Source organism: Molossus molossus, unplaced genomic scaffold, assembly GCF_014108415.1.
Source record: "Molossus molossus isolate mMolMol1 unplaced genomic scaffold, mMolMol1.p scaffold_m16_p_18, whole genome shotgun sequence".
Taxonomy (NCBI): domain Eukaryota; kingdom Metazoa; phylum Chordata; class Mammalia; order Chiroptera; family Molossidae; genus Molossus; species Molossus molossus.
In genome coordinates, this window is record NW_023425353.1 from 53,487,615 (window position 1) to 53,507,160 (window position 19,546).

A 19,546-nucleotide genomic window follows, 5' to 3' on the forward strand; every position below is an offset into this window, starting at 1 on the left:
TATGCATCATTTAATCCTCACAACAATCCTATGAGATTTTCCTCTTTATTTTACAGATGAGTATACATAAATACAACTTAAAAAAAAATTGGAAGAGCCATGATTCAAATCTGGGCACTGTGGCTCTAGAATCTAGTGATTTAAATCAATACTTTTCAAATTTTTAAAATATGAATCACTTGGTGATCTTGCTATAGACAGAATTCAGTATGGCATGAGACTGTGCATTCCTAACAAGTTCCTGGGTGATGCTGATGCCAATGCTGGTCTGGGCAGACATTTGAGGAACAAGGCTCTAAACTACTATGTCATAATGTTTAAGGTTAAATTACTTTAAAAAAATTATTATAAAAATACACAAGATCAGAGAAGAATGTGGTATTATTTATTCCTAATTCGGTTGGGAGAAGAGCTCTCACCCATAAAGCACTTGCCATTTTTTCTACTTGTAAAATTTAGAATTTTACTAAGCATTTCTGTTTATTTTTATGACTCTTGTTGAGTGTTCCCATTGTTACTCTGCCTGGAGTTATCGGCTTTGGAAAGAGAAGGAGAGAAGAATTTGTTAGGTAGAACTCGTATATTCACCACTGTGGCCTTCTCTAAGCCCAGCTTTCTTTTCTTTGATTCCAAGATTCAGGAATCAGGTTTAAAAAGAGACAAATAGGGTTTTTATATCCTGATAAATCACCTAAACAACAGTGGAAGATAGTTAAACATATTTCTTTCCAAAATAGCCAGTATGTATATTACCCCAGAATGACTTCCCTAGAAAAAACTTCTATTTTTAGAGATAAAAGCTAATGAAAATCTTTTGATAAAGAAGGAATGGGAACACACTCCTTTAATTTAGTAATGCCATAAGTGTATGTGTTACTATTCTAGAACATGTAGAAATGGATGATTCATTTACCTAGGCCTCACAATTATGCTTTTTAACAATTGAGCTTATGGAGAAACTTATCTTCCAATAAAAGAGCAAAAATATAAATCTTAAATTTAATAAGAAATATAACAGAACTGGTCATTTTAATTTGTTTCCTCACTGTGAAGATACAGCTGTCCCAAATGCTAACTGTATTCCAATAGATTTGGGGGAGAATATGAAAATAAAACGTATGTCCTTGAATAGCATTAGCTAGATGTAACCAGTTTAGATGTTAATATATGGCAATTATTTTGCCTCTAAAAGGGACAATTTTCCACATTTGCAAGTTTCTGAGAAAACTGTCAAAACCTTAATGCTAAGAGATTTGTGCTATTTAACGTATCTCCATGCAAAAGTTTATACAGCAGATGAAGTTTTTCTTTCTAAGTGGCAGATATTAATGATGCAGCCCTAATAACACACCAAAGACAAGACAACACTCACTCAAAAAAATTTCAAAACATGCACAACAACTGACCCAAAACATTAAAAAAAAAAATACCTTCATTTTTGTCAGGTGATGATGAACCTAAAGTATAGAACAAGAACTCAGTATGTGGCTTGTCTTTTTGAAATTAGCTTTGTCTTTATCCACTGGTCAATCTCCTAATAAGTAATATATAAGCAACACATTTATCCTAATATATTACAAATACAGGAAAGCTGATAGGCAATACATACGCTGTGACTGAGACACCATTTTTGTTCGACTTCTTCCTCTGGAATCTGTCTTGGCATTTCCCATGCTAGCGAGTGGTGCTGAAAGCTTTGCTCTCACCCGACCTAAGGAATAAATTTTTTTACATAAATAAAGGCATTTTTTTCTATAATAATATTTAGTAATGAGGGGGAAAAATCTCACTATAATTTTCTAATTGGGTGTGCTTTCCAAGTATTGTTAAATTCTGTAATAATATAGCCACCACTTAGAGGTTATATTTCTCTTAAAATTTTAAAAATATGTATGTTTGTATGTATTGCACCATAAGCTAACTTTCCATCAAAGATAAAAGTGAAGTCAAACTAACAGATTTCCATTCTTAGTTTGATTAGTTCAGTAGAGTTATAATTAAGATGGTTACCATAGGCATTCCATTTGTTTCTTAATTGGTAGTTTCAAATCTAAAATTTCATTATCCATGAAATCTATTTTCAAATACAGAGTATATTTTTAAATATAAGCATAATCTTAGGAACAACCCAAACAATCCATTTGACTGAAAATGTACTTCTTCTAAAGGGATTTGCAAGAATATTTTACTAAAATATTTAATCTTTTTATCCTGTACTAAACATCAGATTACTACAGATATATATGGATATGTTTACCATTCTCTTCCCCTAACCAACCAATTTCATTTATAAAATGATGTGAGAAGTAACTAGCCCATAAAAGTGGGCACTTTTCTCAATACATTTTCTTCTCTACCTCAGCTGCACTCCATTCTCTTCTATCACTGATTCAACCCCTCCACAAAACCAGGTCACAAGCATCTATTTCTAGAGCTCTTGAACCAAAAGGGGTACTACTTATCAAAGTCCTTAAGGAAACTGTCATTAGTAAAAAAAAGAAATGTGTATATATATATGTATGTGTATATATATATACACACACACATACATACATACACTAGCAGGTAGTATGGTGTTAAGATACAGCCTCAAAGTATCGAATGAGAATCTTTTTTTCTTTTTAAATATGTTTTTATTGATTTTTGAGAGAGAGAGAGAGAGAGAGAGAGAGAGAGAGAGAGAGAAACATCAATGTGAGAGAGAAACACTGATTGGCTGCCTTCTGTACACCTCCTACTGGGGATCCAGCCTGAAACCCGGGCATGTGCCCTGACCAGGAATCAAAATGGGACCTCTCAGTCCATGGGCCGATGCCCAATCCACTGAGCCACACTGGTTGGGCTTTTCTTAAAAAAAAAAAAAAAAAAAAAAAAAAGTTGTTATTGATTTTTTTAGAGAGAGAGGAGGAGAGGGGCTCACAATCTCTTTTATTAAAAGGTACAATTGGGCCCTGGCCGGTTTGGCTCAGCAGTTAGAGCATTGGCCCGTGGACCAGAGTCTCCAGTTCGGTTCCCAGTAGGGGCACGTACCTTGGTTGCAGTTTGCACCCGGCCCCGGTGGGGGTTGTGTGGGTGGCAACCACTCGAGGTGCCTTTCTCACATCGATGTTTCTCTCTGTCTTCCTCCCTCTCTCCCTCCTGCTCTATCTGAAGATAAATGCAAAAATGTCCTCGGGTGAGGATAAATATATAAATACATACATACATAAAAGGTACAAATGGGCTTGGCCGGTGTGGCATAGTGGTTGAGTGTCAACCCTTGCACCAAGAGGTTGTGGGTTTGATTTCTGGTCAGGGCACCTGCCCAGGTTGTGGGCCCAATTTCCAGTGTGGGGCATGTAGGAGGTGGCCAATCGATGTTCTCTCTCATAGTTGTTTCCATCCCTCTCTCCCTCTCCCTTCCTCTTTCTCTAAAAATCAATATAGAAAAAAATTTTTTTTAATAAGGTACAATTTGTAGGACAATCATCATATGCTGCCACACCTGACTATATTGGTCAAGAAAAAGATCCTGAAATAGTAATGAGAAACCACAAAATTAAGATAAGTCAGTAAGAACTGGGAATAAAGCAAAAACAAAACCAGTATAGTTGTTCAAGTCAGTCCTGCACTCTATCAACTTCTTTCAGGCTCCATGAAAGCCCGTAGTTTAGGCCTTTCACCCTTTTAGAGTCGGTTTAAAGTAGAATACAATGTTCTCCTGACTAAGAAATAGAATAAAAGATAAAATTATTATTTCTGAAATGGAGAATTTACCCAATATAATAAAGAAATTACGCCCTGGCAGGTTTGGCTCAGCGGTAGGAGCGTTGGCCTGCGGACCAGAGAGTCCCGGGGTTCGGTTCCCACTAGGGGCACGTACCCCCCCCAAAAAAAGAAATTAGGATAAGTTAAGTATTTTGATACTACCATTCTAAATTATAATGTCAAAGTGCCAGAAACCATTTTTATAGAGAATTAGAACTTAAAACCTAAAATATGAAACTATTTCAAATATATCAGAATAACTATGAGAACAAGAACAAGTTAAATCTATTTTGTTTTATATCACAAGAAAGTGTCACATCCATGTCAGAATTAGGAAAAAGAAAATGTGTATCCAATCAGAGATTTAATAAAACAGCAGGATAAATAAGAAAATTGAATTTTTTCCCTCTCTACAAATTCAAAAGCAATAAATAATAATTTTTAAGTAAACTGGTTCAATAAAATAAAATATTATAACTAGCAAGTTTTTATAGTCTCAAATTAAAATCATATATGTAATTCCCCAGTAACTAATTCAAAAACAAAGATACATTTAAAAGCTGACTAAACACATTTAAGCTGATGATATTTAAACTTCAATAAGGCAATGGCACATGCTTCTCCAAAGTATAAATGAGTTGGCATACATTGAAAAAAATAAACACAACACAAAAGCATTAATGTCACTATGGAAACAAAATAAAACTGTGTGCTAATTTTATACTAGGTATTATTAAACATGTTAAGCAACTATATTTTTCCAGCATGAAATGATCCAAGATATAAAGCAAAACTCCAGAATGAAGAATTAAAAAAAAAAACACATACATAACTAACACAACCAAGCATAAAATGTAAAAGCTACCACAACTGGCAAATGATATAGACTTGCAAAAAAAATTAGCCTATTTTAGTTTTTAATATTTAATTCCTACTAATAAAAATATTAATGTAGAGATGTGTGTTACTAGCAAAATGTATAATTCTTACCATCTTCAGATGCTGTTCCTAAATAAGAGAAATAAAACAGTAACATTTCAACAAATTCTGCCAATGCTAATGTTAAGACCTATTTTGTGACTCCCACCCAAAACTAAAATGGAAAGGTAAAAACAAAACTTCCTAGTCTAATAGCCTAAAATTAAGGTTCATTTTGAGAAGGAACAAAATTTGAGGTAACCTAAAGACTCACAGTACAAAAAAGGTTAAAACTAGACAACTGAAAATGGCAAAATTCCACAACATAAACTTTTTTCTGCAGTATTTCATACTCAAAATTTGAAGTGAAGAAAATCAGAAAAATCACTCAAGAAAGACGCAACTGTCATTACTTCTCTTTGAAATGAAGACTTTATAGATCTTCCCAGAGTAAGAATACCTTCTGTGCCTTTTCAAAGTTAGTCTAGAAAAGAACTAGAAAAGCTAACAAACGTGGGAATCAAATTCACAACTTAGGTCTCATTAGCATAGTATTGTCATCGAAGCATTATAAGGACCTAGTGATCCATCAGCTATTTACTCAGCATTTATGTGTGCTCCTTAAGATGTCAAAGAAAAGGAGCAAAATGACCAAATACAAATATCATAACTCACTCCTGCTAAAGGGCAGTAACAGATATGTCTGTGTGTATATAGATGTCTTTTAAAATATAGGACTGAGTATCAGTGAGAGTAACAAATAACAAAGGTGGTTCAAATAGGCTAATGTTTCTCCCGAAAACAAGAAAATATTTTGATCTGAAAAGTGAGAATCATTTGTTTTTAAAGGATCCATAATCTCAGTGATAGAAGTCATGTGGAAGGGTTTGGTGAGGTTTCATTTCATTCAATAATTTTTTTAATTTATGAAATATACTAAACATCAGAGAAGCAGAGACTAATATAAGTAACATTCATGTACCCAACCCATGATTAAATGTTGTTTCATCAGAATGGAAGATATATCAATTTCAGAGTTATGTAAAAACTGACAGAAAAAATACAGTTCTCCATTTTTCCTAGATCGCATACTGTGACTTACAGATTCAGTATTTTCTTATAAGCTCTTTCATAAAGCTCAAATTCCTAAATAACATGAAGGTACCTAAAGAAGTGAATGGTAAGTGTGGACAATATGTTGTCTAGTAACAGACAAAAAATACCACACAGATAAAAAATACGATATTGAACCAAGCAACTACAGATAAACTATAATCATTTGAATAATGAAATTAAAAAGGCAAATGTAAAGTTGAATTTTGATTAAATGTTAGTTTTAAAGTCACACAAAAAGACAGCATCTGTGACTAGGATTTTATATTCATAAATAACCTAATTAATCTGAAAAACATGTCATTTTCTCTCTGTATCAGAGTTAATAACCTAAAGAGTTTAATCAAATGACGTGAGAGAGATTCCTTTCTATTCTTCTAAGGCTAATATTTCAGAGAAAGATTTAAGAAATCAAGATTATTACTAAGAGCTCAGGTAAAAATACTTAAAATAATTGATTTAACTGACAACAAACAGCAACCTAGTATTTGAGTAGACTGTGAAACCAAAATTGGATATACTTAACCTAAAATAAAATAAGAGCATTATGCAGCCATTTTCACATTAATATTGCTGCTAACTAAGCAGTCTGTTTTCAGAAGTTAAGAAAATAAACAAAGATATTAAATAGAGTCCAAGAGCCATACAAATCTTTAGTAAAAGAATTAGAAAGTTCTTACCATCCATCTTGTCAGAAGTATCCTCTTTGAAGAAAAAGCAAGTAAAGAACAGAGGAAAACTTAGTATATTAGAAAAAGAAATGATTATATAAAAAACAGAAAACATTATTTTTTAGAAGATAAGAATTCATAGCATAGACATATATATGAAGCTTGTTTTCAACTAAGACATTAAACAAGATGAGGTTCCTACACAGCATAAAGACAATAACAACAACAAAAACCCTGATAGTGAGTCTGATTTTCACTAGCTCAAAGAGAGGTTAGCAAAGGCCAGCCATGTTCTGCCCCTTGCCATCATCAGGCAAAACCCCCTGCTTTGGTCTGCTGAGTTTCTCCTAATCAGAGTCACACCCTGCCTTGCTTCTTTTCCTTTGTAGCCTACAGGGCAGGAGACCCCACCTACTCTTTAGCTCTCTTATCATTATCCTATCTAGTGCCTTGTTGCTTCCCCACCCCATCCTTTCTTAGAACTCTGTCCCTATGAAACCTTAAATCGGGATAAATCTACTCGATTTTTCTACTCTACTGCTTGAAGTGCCCAATAGAGAAAATTACAAAACAATGAAATCATGCAGACTGAAACTATCCCAAACTGGAGTAATTATCAGGCTTTGCCTTTAGTGCCTGTGCAGGAAAGTATTAACATCCCAGGTTTGAGTTTATTTTAAGCACCTACTTATGGGGCTGGCCTTTAGGAACTTTGTTTTGGATGCTCCCTGTATCAATGATGAGGTTCTTTTGTGTGGGAGGTAAGGGGTGGAGGGAGGGACACAGACATCTTACTCGAACTTCCCTGGGCAGCAACATTGTGCATATATATGTTCCTGCCTTTCATTACTGGATGAAGGAGCACGGACTATGCAGCTCCTCACCCTCACCTCTGGGAGGGAGAACTTTAAAAAGCTGTTTAGACTTTTCCAGGCTATCTGATAAGTCTTTTCCCCTTGCCGATCCTGCTAAGTGTCCTTTTACTATAATAAACCTCAGCCATGAATACAACTGCCTGTGAGTCCTGTGAATCCTTCTGTCAAGTGCCCAAATGTGTGGGTGGCTGTAGGAAGTCCAGAAGAAAGCCCACCACCTGTGCCCCTCAATGGTTATTCCAAACCTCCAGCCACTTCTCTGACACACTGCTTTTTATTTGCACATGATCCTGACTGACTCCTCAGGCAGGGAAGTCACAACAACCTCCCTGATGACACATATCTTAATGCCCCCATCTCCCAAATGTATCTGAATCTACTTCCTTCATTTCCTTCCTTTCTACCTCAGTGAAATTGGTGACCCTTCCTCATCCAAGGTGAATGCCCCAACTATGCTCTACATTGCCATTCCTCATGCCTTTCATTAAATTTTGGTCATAAATTATCTCCTCTCATTCTTCTTCTTCTTTTTTAATCCTCACCCAAGGATATTTTTCCATTGATTTTTAGAGAGTGGGAGGGAGAAAAATATCAATGTGAGAGACACTGATTGGCTGCTCCCCCCCAGGACCATGACTGAGGCCTGGGATCGAACCTGAAACCTAGGTACGCAACCTTGAACCCATGACCCTTTGGTCTGTAGGTCGATGCTCTAACTGCTGAGCCAAACCGTCCACGGATCCTCCTTGCATTTTTAACTTTATCTCTCTACTAACTATACCACCTTAGTATACAAACATATTTAACTCCTCCGATCTTAAAAAACAAGAAGTTCATCAACTTTTTTTCTTTTTTCAAACCAAAATTCATTAACCTTTAACTACAAAAAATTCCAACAATATTCTTTCAGCTCTTTGCTTGACAATCAAGCACAGCAAAAATTTATACAGATTCCAACTTCTTCCACAATTAACTGAAATCTTACTCCTGTCCACATGACACCGACAGAATCATTTATTTTCTTTTCCATTTAAGCAATTCCACAAACACAGTCATTGAGAACAAATATTCATAAATATGCACACATATACCTTGTGGTTTCCTTAATACAAATTCCTGTCTCCCACTAAGCTTCCTCTTCAGGATAAAGTTTTAAAGGGTAAACTTCAAAAACCCTAATATTCCTGATCCCAAAGGATTTGGTACTTAAGTGGAGGAAAAACCCAGTGGCAACTGCTTTAAGAAATGTACTGAGTTAAATAATTAAAGATTCCAGTAAGAACAATTCTCTAATGGCTTTTAAATCTAATCTCAAGCATAGATCTCTCTTGTAAATTCCATACCACTATATCTCAATGCCACTAATGTGCATAGGTGCATGTGTGTGTGTGTGTGTATAATCTCACTATCCCACCATGCCTCCTGAACACCTCCAGTTTGATGTCTCTCAAGGACCTAAAACTCAAATGCATAAAACTCAACAAGACTGAGAGACTCTGAGTATAAAAGGACATTTCTCTGGATCTCAGGTATCTAGCAGGGTGCCTGGCAAAGACTAAGTGCTCATTGATGTGTTTCCTGAAAAACAATGGATAACTCCTCTGATTCATCAATGTTCAGCCATAAGCATGGCTCAATGTAGGAAAAAACAAAGTACACACCAGTCACTTATATATAAGAAAGCTGAGGGGGGGTGGGGATGGAGAAATGAAGAAGGGGCAGGGGTGAAGCTTCCCGAGGAAAGATGAAAGAAAGAGTTAAAGAGAGAAAGAAATAGAAAAAGAGAGAGAACAAGAAAATCCATTATCTATGTCCTAGAAAGAGTCACAGGAAATTAGCTCATTGTCCCTGACTGTAAAGCTGGGCCAGGGGAAGACAAGACGATAGAGGGACACCTTTCCCTTCTATAATAAACACACAATTCAAACCTTAAAGAAACAAATTAAGTCAATCTCATGGCATGTCATAGGCCTTCTTATTAAAAAAATATGGTTGCAAATTGGCTTTCTAGTTCACATTAAAACATTTCATATACAGTATTTTTGTAGTATTAAAATTAATAGATATTAAATGTATTTTAAGACTCAGGATGTTTTATTTTTATTTGTTTTCCAGTTTTTCCCCACTTAAAAAATTAAGATACAATTCATGTACCATAAAATTTGCACTTTTATAGTATACAATTCAGAGTTTTTAATATATTCACAAGGTTGTACAACCCTCCTTACTACCTAATTCCAGAACATTTTCATCACTTCAAAAAGAAATCATGTACCCATTAGGAGACACACTCTGTGCCCCTGACTTCCAGCTTCTGGCAAAAACTAATTTACTTTTTGTTTCTGTGGATTCATCTATTCTAGGCATTTCATAAAAATGGAATCATACAATATATGACTGTGTGTATTTGACTTCGTAACGTTTTCAAGGCCCACCCATCTCATAAGCATGTATTACTAGTAGTGCTTCATCTTTATGTGCAGTAGTCCCCCCTTATCTGTGGTTTTGCTTTCCATGGTTTCAGTTACCTGTGGGCAACAGTGGTCTAAAAATATTACGTGGGAAATTCCAGAAATAAGCAAATTGTAAGTTTCAAACTGTGCACTGCTCTGAGTAGTGTGATGAAATCTCACACTGTCCTGCTCCATCCTGCTTGGGACTTGAATCATCCTATTATATATACCATATATATGCAACCCACCTATTAGTAGCTGTTTCAGTTATCAGATCAACTACCTCAGTATCAGTACTTGTGTTCAAGTAACCCTTATTTTACTTAATAATGGACCCAAAGTACAAGAGCAGTACTGCTGGCAATTTGGATATATCAAAGGGAAGCCATAAAATGTTTCCTTTAAGTGAAAAGGTATGTATGTATAGGATAAAACAGTATATATAGGTATCGGTACTATCCATGGTTTCAGGCATCTACTGGGGTCTTGGAACATATGCCCTGTGGATAAGGAAGGAATGCGGTAATGTATTCCTTTTTGTGGTTAAATAACATTCCACTCCATTGTATGGACATATTGTTTAAACATTAACCAATTGATGGACATGTGGGTTGTGCCCACTGTTTTGCTATTTTGAATAATGTTGCTATGAACATTCATACGTACACATTTTTATGAAAACATATGCTTCATATGTCTTGGATATACAACTAGGAGTGGAACTCCTGGATCACATTATAATTCTGTTTAAGTTTTTGAGAAATTGCCATTGTGTTTAAATAGTGGCTTCATCATTTACGTTCCCACCAGCAGTGTATGAAGGTTCCAATTTCTCCATATCCTTGCCAGCATTTATTATTATCCCTCTTTTGGATAACAACCACCCGAGTGGAGTATGAAGTGATATCTCATTGGGCTTTTAGTTTGCACTTCCCTAATGACTAATGATGTTGAGCATCTTTGCATGTGCTTATTGGTAATTTGTACACTGTCTTTAGAAAAATGTCTACTCAAATCCAATGCCCATTTTTAAAATGAATTGTCTTTCTGTTACTGAGTTGTAAGAGTTCTTTATATATTTGGATACAAATCCCATATCAGATGTGATTTGCAAATGTTTTCTCTCATTCTGACTGCTGTCTTTTCACTTTCTTGATGGTGCCCTTTTAAGCATAAAGGTTATCTTTTCTTTGGTTGCTTGTATGTTTAGTATAGTATCCAAGAAAACACTGCCTAATCCAAGGTCACAAAGATTTACACCTATTTTTTTTAATCCTCACCCAAGGATATTTTTCCATTTATCTTCAAATAGAGTGGGAGGGAGGTTCGGGGGGACATCGATGTAAGAGAGACACATTGACTGGTTGCTTCCTGCACGACCCCAAACAGGGCTGGGGACAAACTGCAACAGAGGTACATGCCCTTGACCAGAATCGAACCCGTGACACATTGGTCTGCCAGCCAACACTCCAATCTCTGAGCTAAACCAGCCAGGGCAAACACATGGTTTTTGTCCTTCATTCTAATAATATGATATATTATGTTGAATGATTTTCATATATTGAAATAACACTAGTTCTAATAATATAATATTTATAATACACGAAAGTTTTAAGAAAATTAAAAGCACTAATCAAGTCCTGGCCGGTTTTGCTCAGTGGTTAGAATGTCGGCCTGCGGTCCAGAGGGACCTGGGTTTGGTTCCCGCTAAATGCATGTCGTACCTCAGTTGCAGTTTGTCCCCAGCCTTGGTTAGGTTGTGCGGGTGGCAACCACTCGATGGGTCCCTTTCACATTTATGTTTCTCTCTCTCTCCCCCTCCCACTCTATCTGAACAAACAATGGAAAAAAATGTCCTCGGGTAAGGATTTAAAAAAAAGCACTAATCAACCTACTGTTGATACCTTTGTTACATCTCTATTAATACCTTTGTCCAGTCCTTCATCTATGCATAATTTTATACAAAATGATGAGATTATCACATTGTTTAGAAATATATACAATTTGATCTTTATTGAAAATGTTAATGACTTGTTAATTAATGGCTGCATGATATATATAAGGATACCATAACTTAATCATTCCCCCTTGGTTATATAGCATGGTTGACTCTAATAACATCTATTACTAAAAACAGGAATATTTGTTTTTCTTTCTTTACATAATTCTGTATATATATTGGATTACCAGAACAAAATTCTGAACATTTAAAACTTCATGGGTATTAGTAAATTCACACTCAGAAAAAGTGTTCCAAGATTAATTCACAGCAGCACTTTTAAACTATGTTCTTTATCAATGGTAAGCATTAATCTTTTTTTTTTTAAATTGATTTCTGAGAGAGAAAGAGGAAGGGGGAGAGAGAGACAGATAAATATAGATCTGTTGTTCTACCCACTCATGCACTCACTGGTTGATTCTTATATGTGCCCTGACCAGGGTCAAACCTGCAACTGTGGTGTATCAGGATGATGGCACAACCAACTGAGCTACCCAGCCAGGGCAGTAGGCACTAATCTTAAGGTTCTTGTTATATTTCTAGGTCTTTCAATTTGCATTTGTTTGATTACAACTGAGGGTCAACATTTGTTCTGGTGTTTTGGAGGGAAAGTCTGATATATGCTTTTCTTAATATATGTAGAATATTTACCTATAAAAATAAACTTGTATTACTCATAGACATTTTGACTTTTGTAGTATGTGGCAAAAACGTTTTCCCTTTTAGTTTTCAGCCACTTGACTTGATGTTTTCACAATTAAGATTTAATCTGACAAACTCTTCCCTCAGGGGTCTTTGACCTTTATGTTTAGCAATTTCTTCTCCCACCTGCGATGAGATGAATAACCAACTACTACACTTTTATCAAGTTGTTTTATTTTTTTGTTCAACATTATAGTCATCTGGAATAAATTTTATATGGTGTAAAACATGGTTCTAACTTAATTTTGTAACAAATTGTAAGCCACATGTCTAAACACCACTTACTGAATAATCTTCTCCCTTATTGAATGCAGCTGTGTCAACTTTATTATGTACTACATTCACAGTAAAATCTCTCCACTTCCTACTGCGTTCCAAGATCTGTCTGCCTGGTGTTCCACCAGTAAGTACTACCCAAGAGAAAGAAAAATGAAGTATAAAACAGATATAAGCAATGTGGATAATCAAATTCAAACTTTAAAGTTTGGTGGACATAAAAGGCAAACTCTGAGCAGCCTTAGGAAACATAAGTTTAAGTTTTGATTATGGTTAAGTTTCAGTTTTCCCAGAACCACAAAAGGCTTTAATTTCTTGGTAAAGAAACAAAAGTGGAAGAGAACAGAGAAGCTGGATACAAGGCTAGTGCCCTTTCTAAACCTCCTTAGCAACCAGTGGTTGGATGTGGCAGTAGTGTGAGCTATGAACATCCTACAGGCAAACCATGGAATCAAGAACTGTTCCTCTGATCAAGATGATTAAGGAAGACGACAAAATGAAAAAGTGGAAGAATGGCAGCTTACATACCTCAGAACTATGTCCCAAGTACAGAATCATATTAAAACACACTGACTATGCTTAACTGGAAAGAATAAAATAGAAATAATTATATCACCACCATTCTGACTTCACTGAGACCAGGGAGAAGACACTGTATAATTTCCCACAATTAGCTGTCTTACCCAGTGATGCATAGGAGCCTGGATTCAGGGCTCCTGCACCTAAGCGCCCACTTCGCATGGCCTGCCCAGCAGCATGATGTGCCTTGGCACCAGCAGCAGCATTCACATCAATGTCACTTCGTGACCGCTGCAGGCTTCCTGGAAGGGAACCGGCTTTGCTGCTGCTTGCTGATACTGTGAAAAACAAAGCAAAGGTAATCTATATGATTTAAATCACTGCAAACAGCATAAAACTTATATAAACGTGAAACCACGATGCCTCATTTTCCTCGTTAATAAAATGGAATAACTATACTCCTTAAAATTCATAGGACTGTTTTGTAGATAAAGAGACAATACTAATGACTGTCCCATAAAAATGAAGCATTATATAAGATAAACTATCAGAAAATGCAAGGAGGACTGGTCTGGGAGTGGGATTATTCAGAAAATAATGCAGGTTCTGCCACCCTTAGGCAATGCAAATAGATTATTAAATTTATGATCTTTACTTTTTCAGTTTTAAAATTAAAAACTTTTATAAATAGTGATCTATGGGCCATTAATAGGCTGCAAAATCAACTGAGTGGGTCATGACAAGCATTTTAAAGAAATGAAATAGAAAATAGAGTATATCTATCACAACTAAGGGTAAATAGTGCTTGGTGAAACTTCAGAGTATACTATATATGTATATACGTATGCAATACACATAGTATATGGATTATTACATATATAATTGATACATTACTATATATTATATGTAGCATATGTATATGGTATACAAATATAGTTATAGTGTATATGTGTGGCATTATATTACTATATAAAATGATTTTCTCACTGCAGGTCAGTTAGAGTTTAAATGTTTAGAACAGTTTAAAAGCTACACTTTAAAAGCTTAAAAGTACACCAAAATGGTTTATAAAAGCTAAACCATTTAAATCAATAGTTTTTAAACTGTTTTAATGTGACCCACAGTGAGAAAATAATTTTACACATTAACTTTTACTTTATTTATAAAGTAGTTCTTACTTTATTTATTAAATATGTACAACTCTTACTTAAAAAGGCAATTTACCTCTTCCAGCCACAGCTGACGGGTTTGCTGTAGACCATTTAGAAGAAAAGGGGCGACTACAAGGAAAAAGAAAATGCTTTAGGTAAGAAGATGTAATTTATTACTCCTCTGATAAACAATTAGTGAAAACCACTGAGTTTTCTAAAGAGTTGAGAAGTATTTCTAATTTTGTTTGAATTTTTTTTTTTTTTATTGATTTGAGGGAGAAAGGGACAGATAGAAACATCAATGAGAGAGAACATCGACTGGCCACCTCCTGCATGACCCCCACTGGGGAATTGGTCCACAACCTGGGCATGTGCCCTGACTGGGAATCGAACTGGCGACGTCTTGGTGCATGGGTCAATGCTCAGCTACTGAGCCACATTGGTCGGGCAGTACTTCTAATTTTAATTTCCCTTTTACAAATCATGATACAACAGTTGTTGTTACATGTCAATGGCATCTCAATGAGCTGTGAAGCAAAAATGAAATCAGTAAAAATGAATAAAGACTGTAAACTCTGCAGAGACAGGGACCAGTATGCTGTTGTTCACTTTGGTCCTCAGTATACATTACAATGCTCACAGAGTGGAATCAATAACTCTCCACACTTATATTCCAAAATATTTTACGCAGAGAGAGAGAGAGGTAGTGTTATTACTAGCACGGAGGGAATTCAGTGTAACTAAAATCTTTCTTACCTAAGTCATAATGGTTGTGGCACTGGCAATCTGTGCAGTGACCACGTAGGTATCACATTACCTATAGCAGTGCTACTGAGTGACCGTGTGGGAACAGGAAAAAAGGCTAAAAACTGCTACTGAGGATAATACGTACAATTAGAATACAAAACAGCTCCAATTATCGAAGAATCCACCATCTCTCTTAACTCTTTTGATTAATTATCTTTATGCAATGGTATTGTATAGCCCATAGATAAAGGATATTATCTAAGTATGTAAGGAAGATCTGAAAAGTATATCTATAAATTTTAAAGATGGAGGAAGAGAAAAGCAAAAACATCAGGTTAAAGTTAGGCTACTGAAATATACTTTGAGTTATTACAAATAGTAAATTTGGTAGCTGGTTATTAAACATAATATTTTATTATTTTTATAGCTGTCCTCTACAATTGTTACCTTATTAGATTGAGGCAGACAACTTCAAGGTTCACAGAATTGAATGTTGTTTATATTTAAAGATGTTATACTAAAGTAAGATAAAATATCTTCTTTACATCCTTGATACTCAAAGTATGATCCATGGACAAAAAGTACTGACTGACATCACCTAGAAACATGCAAAAAATGTAAAACCTCATGCCCCACCCTAGACCTACTAAATCAGATTCTGCACTTTTTTTTTTTTTTTATTTTAGAAAGAGAGGGAGAGGAAGAGATAAAAACATTGATGAGAGAGAACATTGACTGGCCGCCTCCTGCACGCCCCCCACTGGGGATCAGATCCACAGGGCATGTGCCCTGACCTGGAATCAAACTGGTGACCTCTTGGTGCATGGGTCGACGTTCAACCACTGAGCCACACTGGCCAGACAGATTCTGCATTTTAAGTACTTCTTCAGGTGATGCATATGCACTTTAAAGTTTGAACATAGTAAATAAAGCAAAGGGGATAAAGCAACAATGCTAATTGGAGGTGAGATTTACCACAAATTTAAATAAAGTTTAGATAGGTAAATATTCCTACAATAATTACTTTTTAAAAATGAGATCCTACATTTATTCTAAAAATGTATAAGTCACCCAACTTTATTAGAGTATTCACAAGACCTTGTGCGTGCTTCCTTGAATTTTTCGCCCGAGGTGCCTCATTTGTCTCACTCTGGTCCTAACCTTCCTGCAGCAGAGAGCTGCCAAGGAAACCAGCAATCTTTGTGGGGTCATGGTCCAGAGAGACGGAAATTACAGAGAGGTAAGCTCACATTCTGTGAGCTGTTCTTCCCCGGGGAAATCTGCAGATACTTGTAGCCACTGCTAGGGAGTACAGAACGCATCTGAGACTTTAGCAATCGAGAGCCAGAAAATAGGGTCACAGCTGCCAAAGCAGTAGGGTTTGCAGCAGCCAACACAATGATGAGAACAGAGTTAAAGAGAAGTGAGTCAGATACTAATTTTGCCCCTTGAGGGAAGTGATGAAATCTGAAGCTGTGCAAGAGACAAGGGAAGAAAACAGTGGAGTTTTACCTGTTGTACAGTGTTGCCTAACAGTTCTGAACATAATTTTTAAATTTCCATGACAATTCCTCCATTGCAATGCCCTGGAAAGGGCTACTTACCACATAAACTATTTTGTGGGTATAAAAAAATGTATATAAATCAGTGATTCCTAATCTTTTTCACAGACGTGAACATATAGAAATAAAATATGAATCACTAAACTCTACCCAAGAGAAAAAGTTATACTTGTATGTAATTCAACCCATGAGACAATACAGAAAAAAAAAAAAGAAAGAATACTACTTCAAATCATCCTTCATTCAAAGCTTAAGGGAAAGCAAGCAGATATTCGGGTAGTCATCCAATTTAAGGAATTCTGGAAGAGTTGGGGAGAGGGAGAAATCAGTAATTATCATTTATATGGCCTTACTTGAGACTTTCTTGTGAGCTAGATGAAGACCTGTCAGACTGTGGAAGAGATGCTACGCTGCCAGAACTCTTTAAGTAAGTTTGAAGACTCTTCTGATAAGATGGCTCAAGGGAATTATACAATGTTTCAGCTTCACCAGGAAAGTGGTTTCTAAGACCCATATATGTCCTGTAAAACAAATGAGCAAATAACAAAAAGAAAAAAAAAAGTATAATAGCTTAATATTTTTATACATTAACAATTAAATGTGTACACTCAAGAATGCAGATGAGCATGTAGGTTTTTAATAATTTAAATTTACATTTAATAACTTTTGGTGGAAAAATGGCAGGCTTTTGAGAAAAGCAGATCTCAGTTCAAAACCTGGCTATAATCTCTAGTTTGTCCGTGGCTTGGGTAAACCCCAAATCTCCAATCTTCAGTTGCCAATCTATGGAGATACTACCTTTGCATTTTAAATATCAGATAACAAAGAATACTAATAGCCCTACACAGAATCAGGTACATAACACATGCTCAATAAATGGTAGTTATTTTTATTCACAAAAGTGAATAGATTATGATGGATTAGAAATACTGATGATTATTCAAATGACAATGCGAAGTGAACTGTTAAAGATATCTAGTGCAGGCTTAATGGAAGAAAATCAATCTCACTTTTACTAAAGAGCTAATCAAAAGTAGAATAACTAGGACATTTCTAATATTTTCATTCTCTCAATATAGTTCCTTTCAATGAAAAGACCGAAGTATATTTAAACTATCACGAAAACACATTATAGCCTCACTTTCTTGCTTCCACTCTGGCTTCGGCATCAGCATCATGAATTCCCTTTTTAATAGTTTCAACCAAGACGGCTGCATGCCTATAAAATAAAACATCTTTAGATTCGTGTGTAAAACTATGTATTTCACCACAAATAATAGTTAATGCTTACTTGTTATACATCAATCACAAAGGGGAAGGTAAGATAAAAAGACTAATTAGTATACAATAATAAATCAAAGACTGCAAGATTTTCTAATAATCCATCTCCTATATTTCATTCTATACAGTTTCCTTCTGTTAAGTTAAATATTACAAACCTAAAAATAATTATTTTTACATGAAATCCAAATAATGTATAAATATACAGTACAGTACTTAAATTTAATTTTTTAATGAATAAAAAACAATCTTTTTTGTGATTCCTCACTAACCCACCCATGTAGAAAATTATCTGCTAATTTTATGATCAGCATAATCTAATTAAACTGTATAGTAGCTGCCAGTAATAAATTTAAAGAAAACTTGGAATTATATCATACCGATATTAAACAACAAATTCTGTTTTTTTTAAGAGAAACTGTGGACAAATGTAATGATTTCCATTAAAATGGAAAATCAGTATAATTTGCAACACAAACGTAGGCATATCTCAAGCGTCAAACTTGAAACCAACAATGCAGCCATGCAAACAGACACTAACCACTTAGCTGTTCATATTTTCCTCTTGTTCGTTCATCCCAGAACTACATTACACACTGCCCAGTATAATACCTGACCAATGACACCTACAGCTTGTGTGGAGAAACTTTTTTTTTAAATCTCTTCCCTCAGAAAGATAGTGCCTTCCTTCTATCTTAAATCATTAATTACTTGATTAACTGCACCTCAGTAAACCTCTCACATGACTAGCGATATATTTTTAATTTTTGCCCAATTTAACATGAAGTATCTTACATGACTTATAAGTATCATTCTACTTAAGAGACCCCCACTCACTCTATAAAGAAAATTATACTTTTCATTGCTGCAACAAGTAAAAGGAGCACCACAACACAGCTTTAAAGGACAACCAATACAAATAACTTTTAAAGCAAAATGAGAAATAATACAAATCCAATACCATCAACTTCTAAAGAACTGGTAACAATGAGGAGGGGAGGGAGGAAGGAGAAGGAGAACTGATGCATACCTTTCCAGTGAATGAGTCTGCCACTCTTGTAACAATAAATCTAAAAATTCAAATGAACGCCTGAAAAATAAAAGTTAATTATAACCAAATGTTATATTATATTAACTTATAATGAATACTAAATTATAATATAGCACTTTGTACCCTGAATTAAAGTACAATTAGCCCTCTGCAGATTCAACCAACAGGAGATTGAAAATATCAGGGGAAAAAAAATCCCAGAAAGTTTCAAAAAGCAAAACTTGAATTTGCCACATACCAACCACTATGCTGAATCCACATGATTGAAATGATATGTAGGCATATCCTGCTGTAGCCTATATACAATATAGGTTATATGCAAATACTACCCCACTCTTATAAGACACTTGTGTACCTGTAGATTGTGGTATCCATAGGGGTCCTGGAACGAATCCTCCCAGACTTCTAAAGATGACTGTACCACACATGCTTTTCAATATCTTAATTGTCAAATACTTAACTTACTTTAAGGTTCCAACTA

At 35.3% G+C, this 19,546-nt stretch overlaps 1 protein-coding gene across 14 annotated transcripts in view; it reads right to left on the bottom strand.

Annotated features, from left to right (window-relative positions):
* Positions 1-19,546, bottom strand: part of CLASP2 (cytoplasmic linker associated protein 2) — a 158,665-nt gene that overhangs the window by 59,594 nt on the left and 79,525 nt on the right. For 7 of the 14 annotated variants that reach the window (XM_036266073.1, XM_036266071.1, XM_036266068.1 and 4 more), the window contains exons 14-21: positions 19,045-19,104; positions 17,875-17,952; positions 17,087-17,254; positions 14,498-14,553; positions 13,438-13,611; positions 6,459-6,482; positions 4,738-4,755; positions 1,610-1,711 (exon numbers count right to left, since the gene is read on the bottom strand). In XM_036266073.1, the coding sequence (XP_036121966.1) occupies positions 1,610-1,711; positions 4,738-4,755; positions 6,459-6,482; positions 13,438-13,611; positions 14,498-14,553; positions 17,087-17,254; positions 17,875-17,952; positions 19,045-19,104 (680 nt within the window). Of the gene's footprint in view, positions 1-1,430; positions 1,458-1,609; positions 1,712-4,737; positions 4,756-6,458; positions 6,483-13,437; positions 13,612-14,497; positions 14,554-17,086; positions 17,255-17,874; positions 17,953-19,044; positions 19,105-19,546 lie in introns of all 14 variants that reach the window. The other 7 variants (XM_036266072.1, XM_036266067.1, XM_036266078.1 and 4 more) reach the window with 3 other exon arrangements.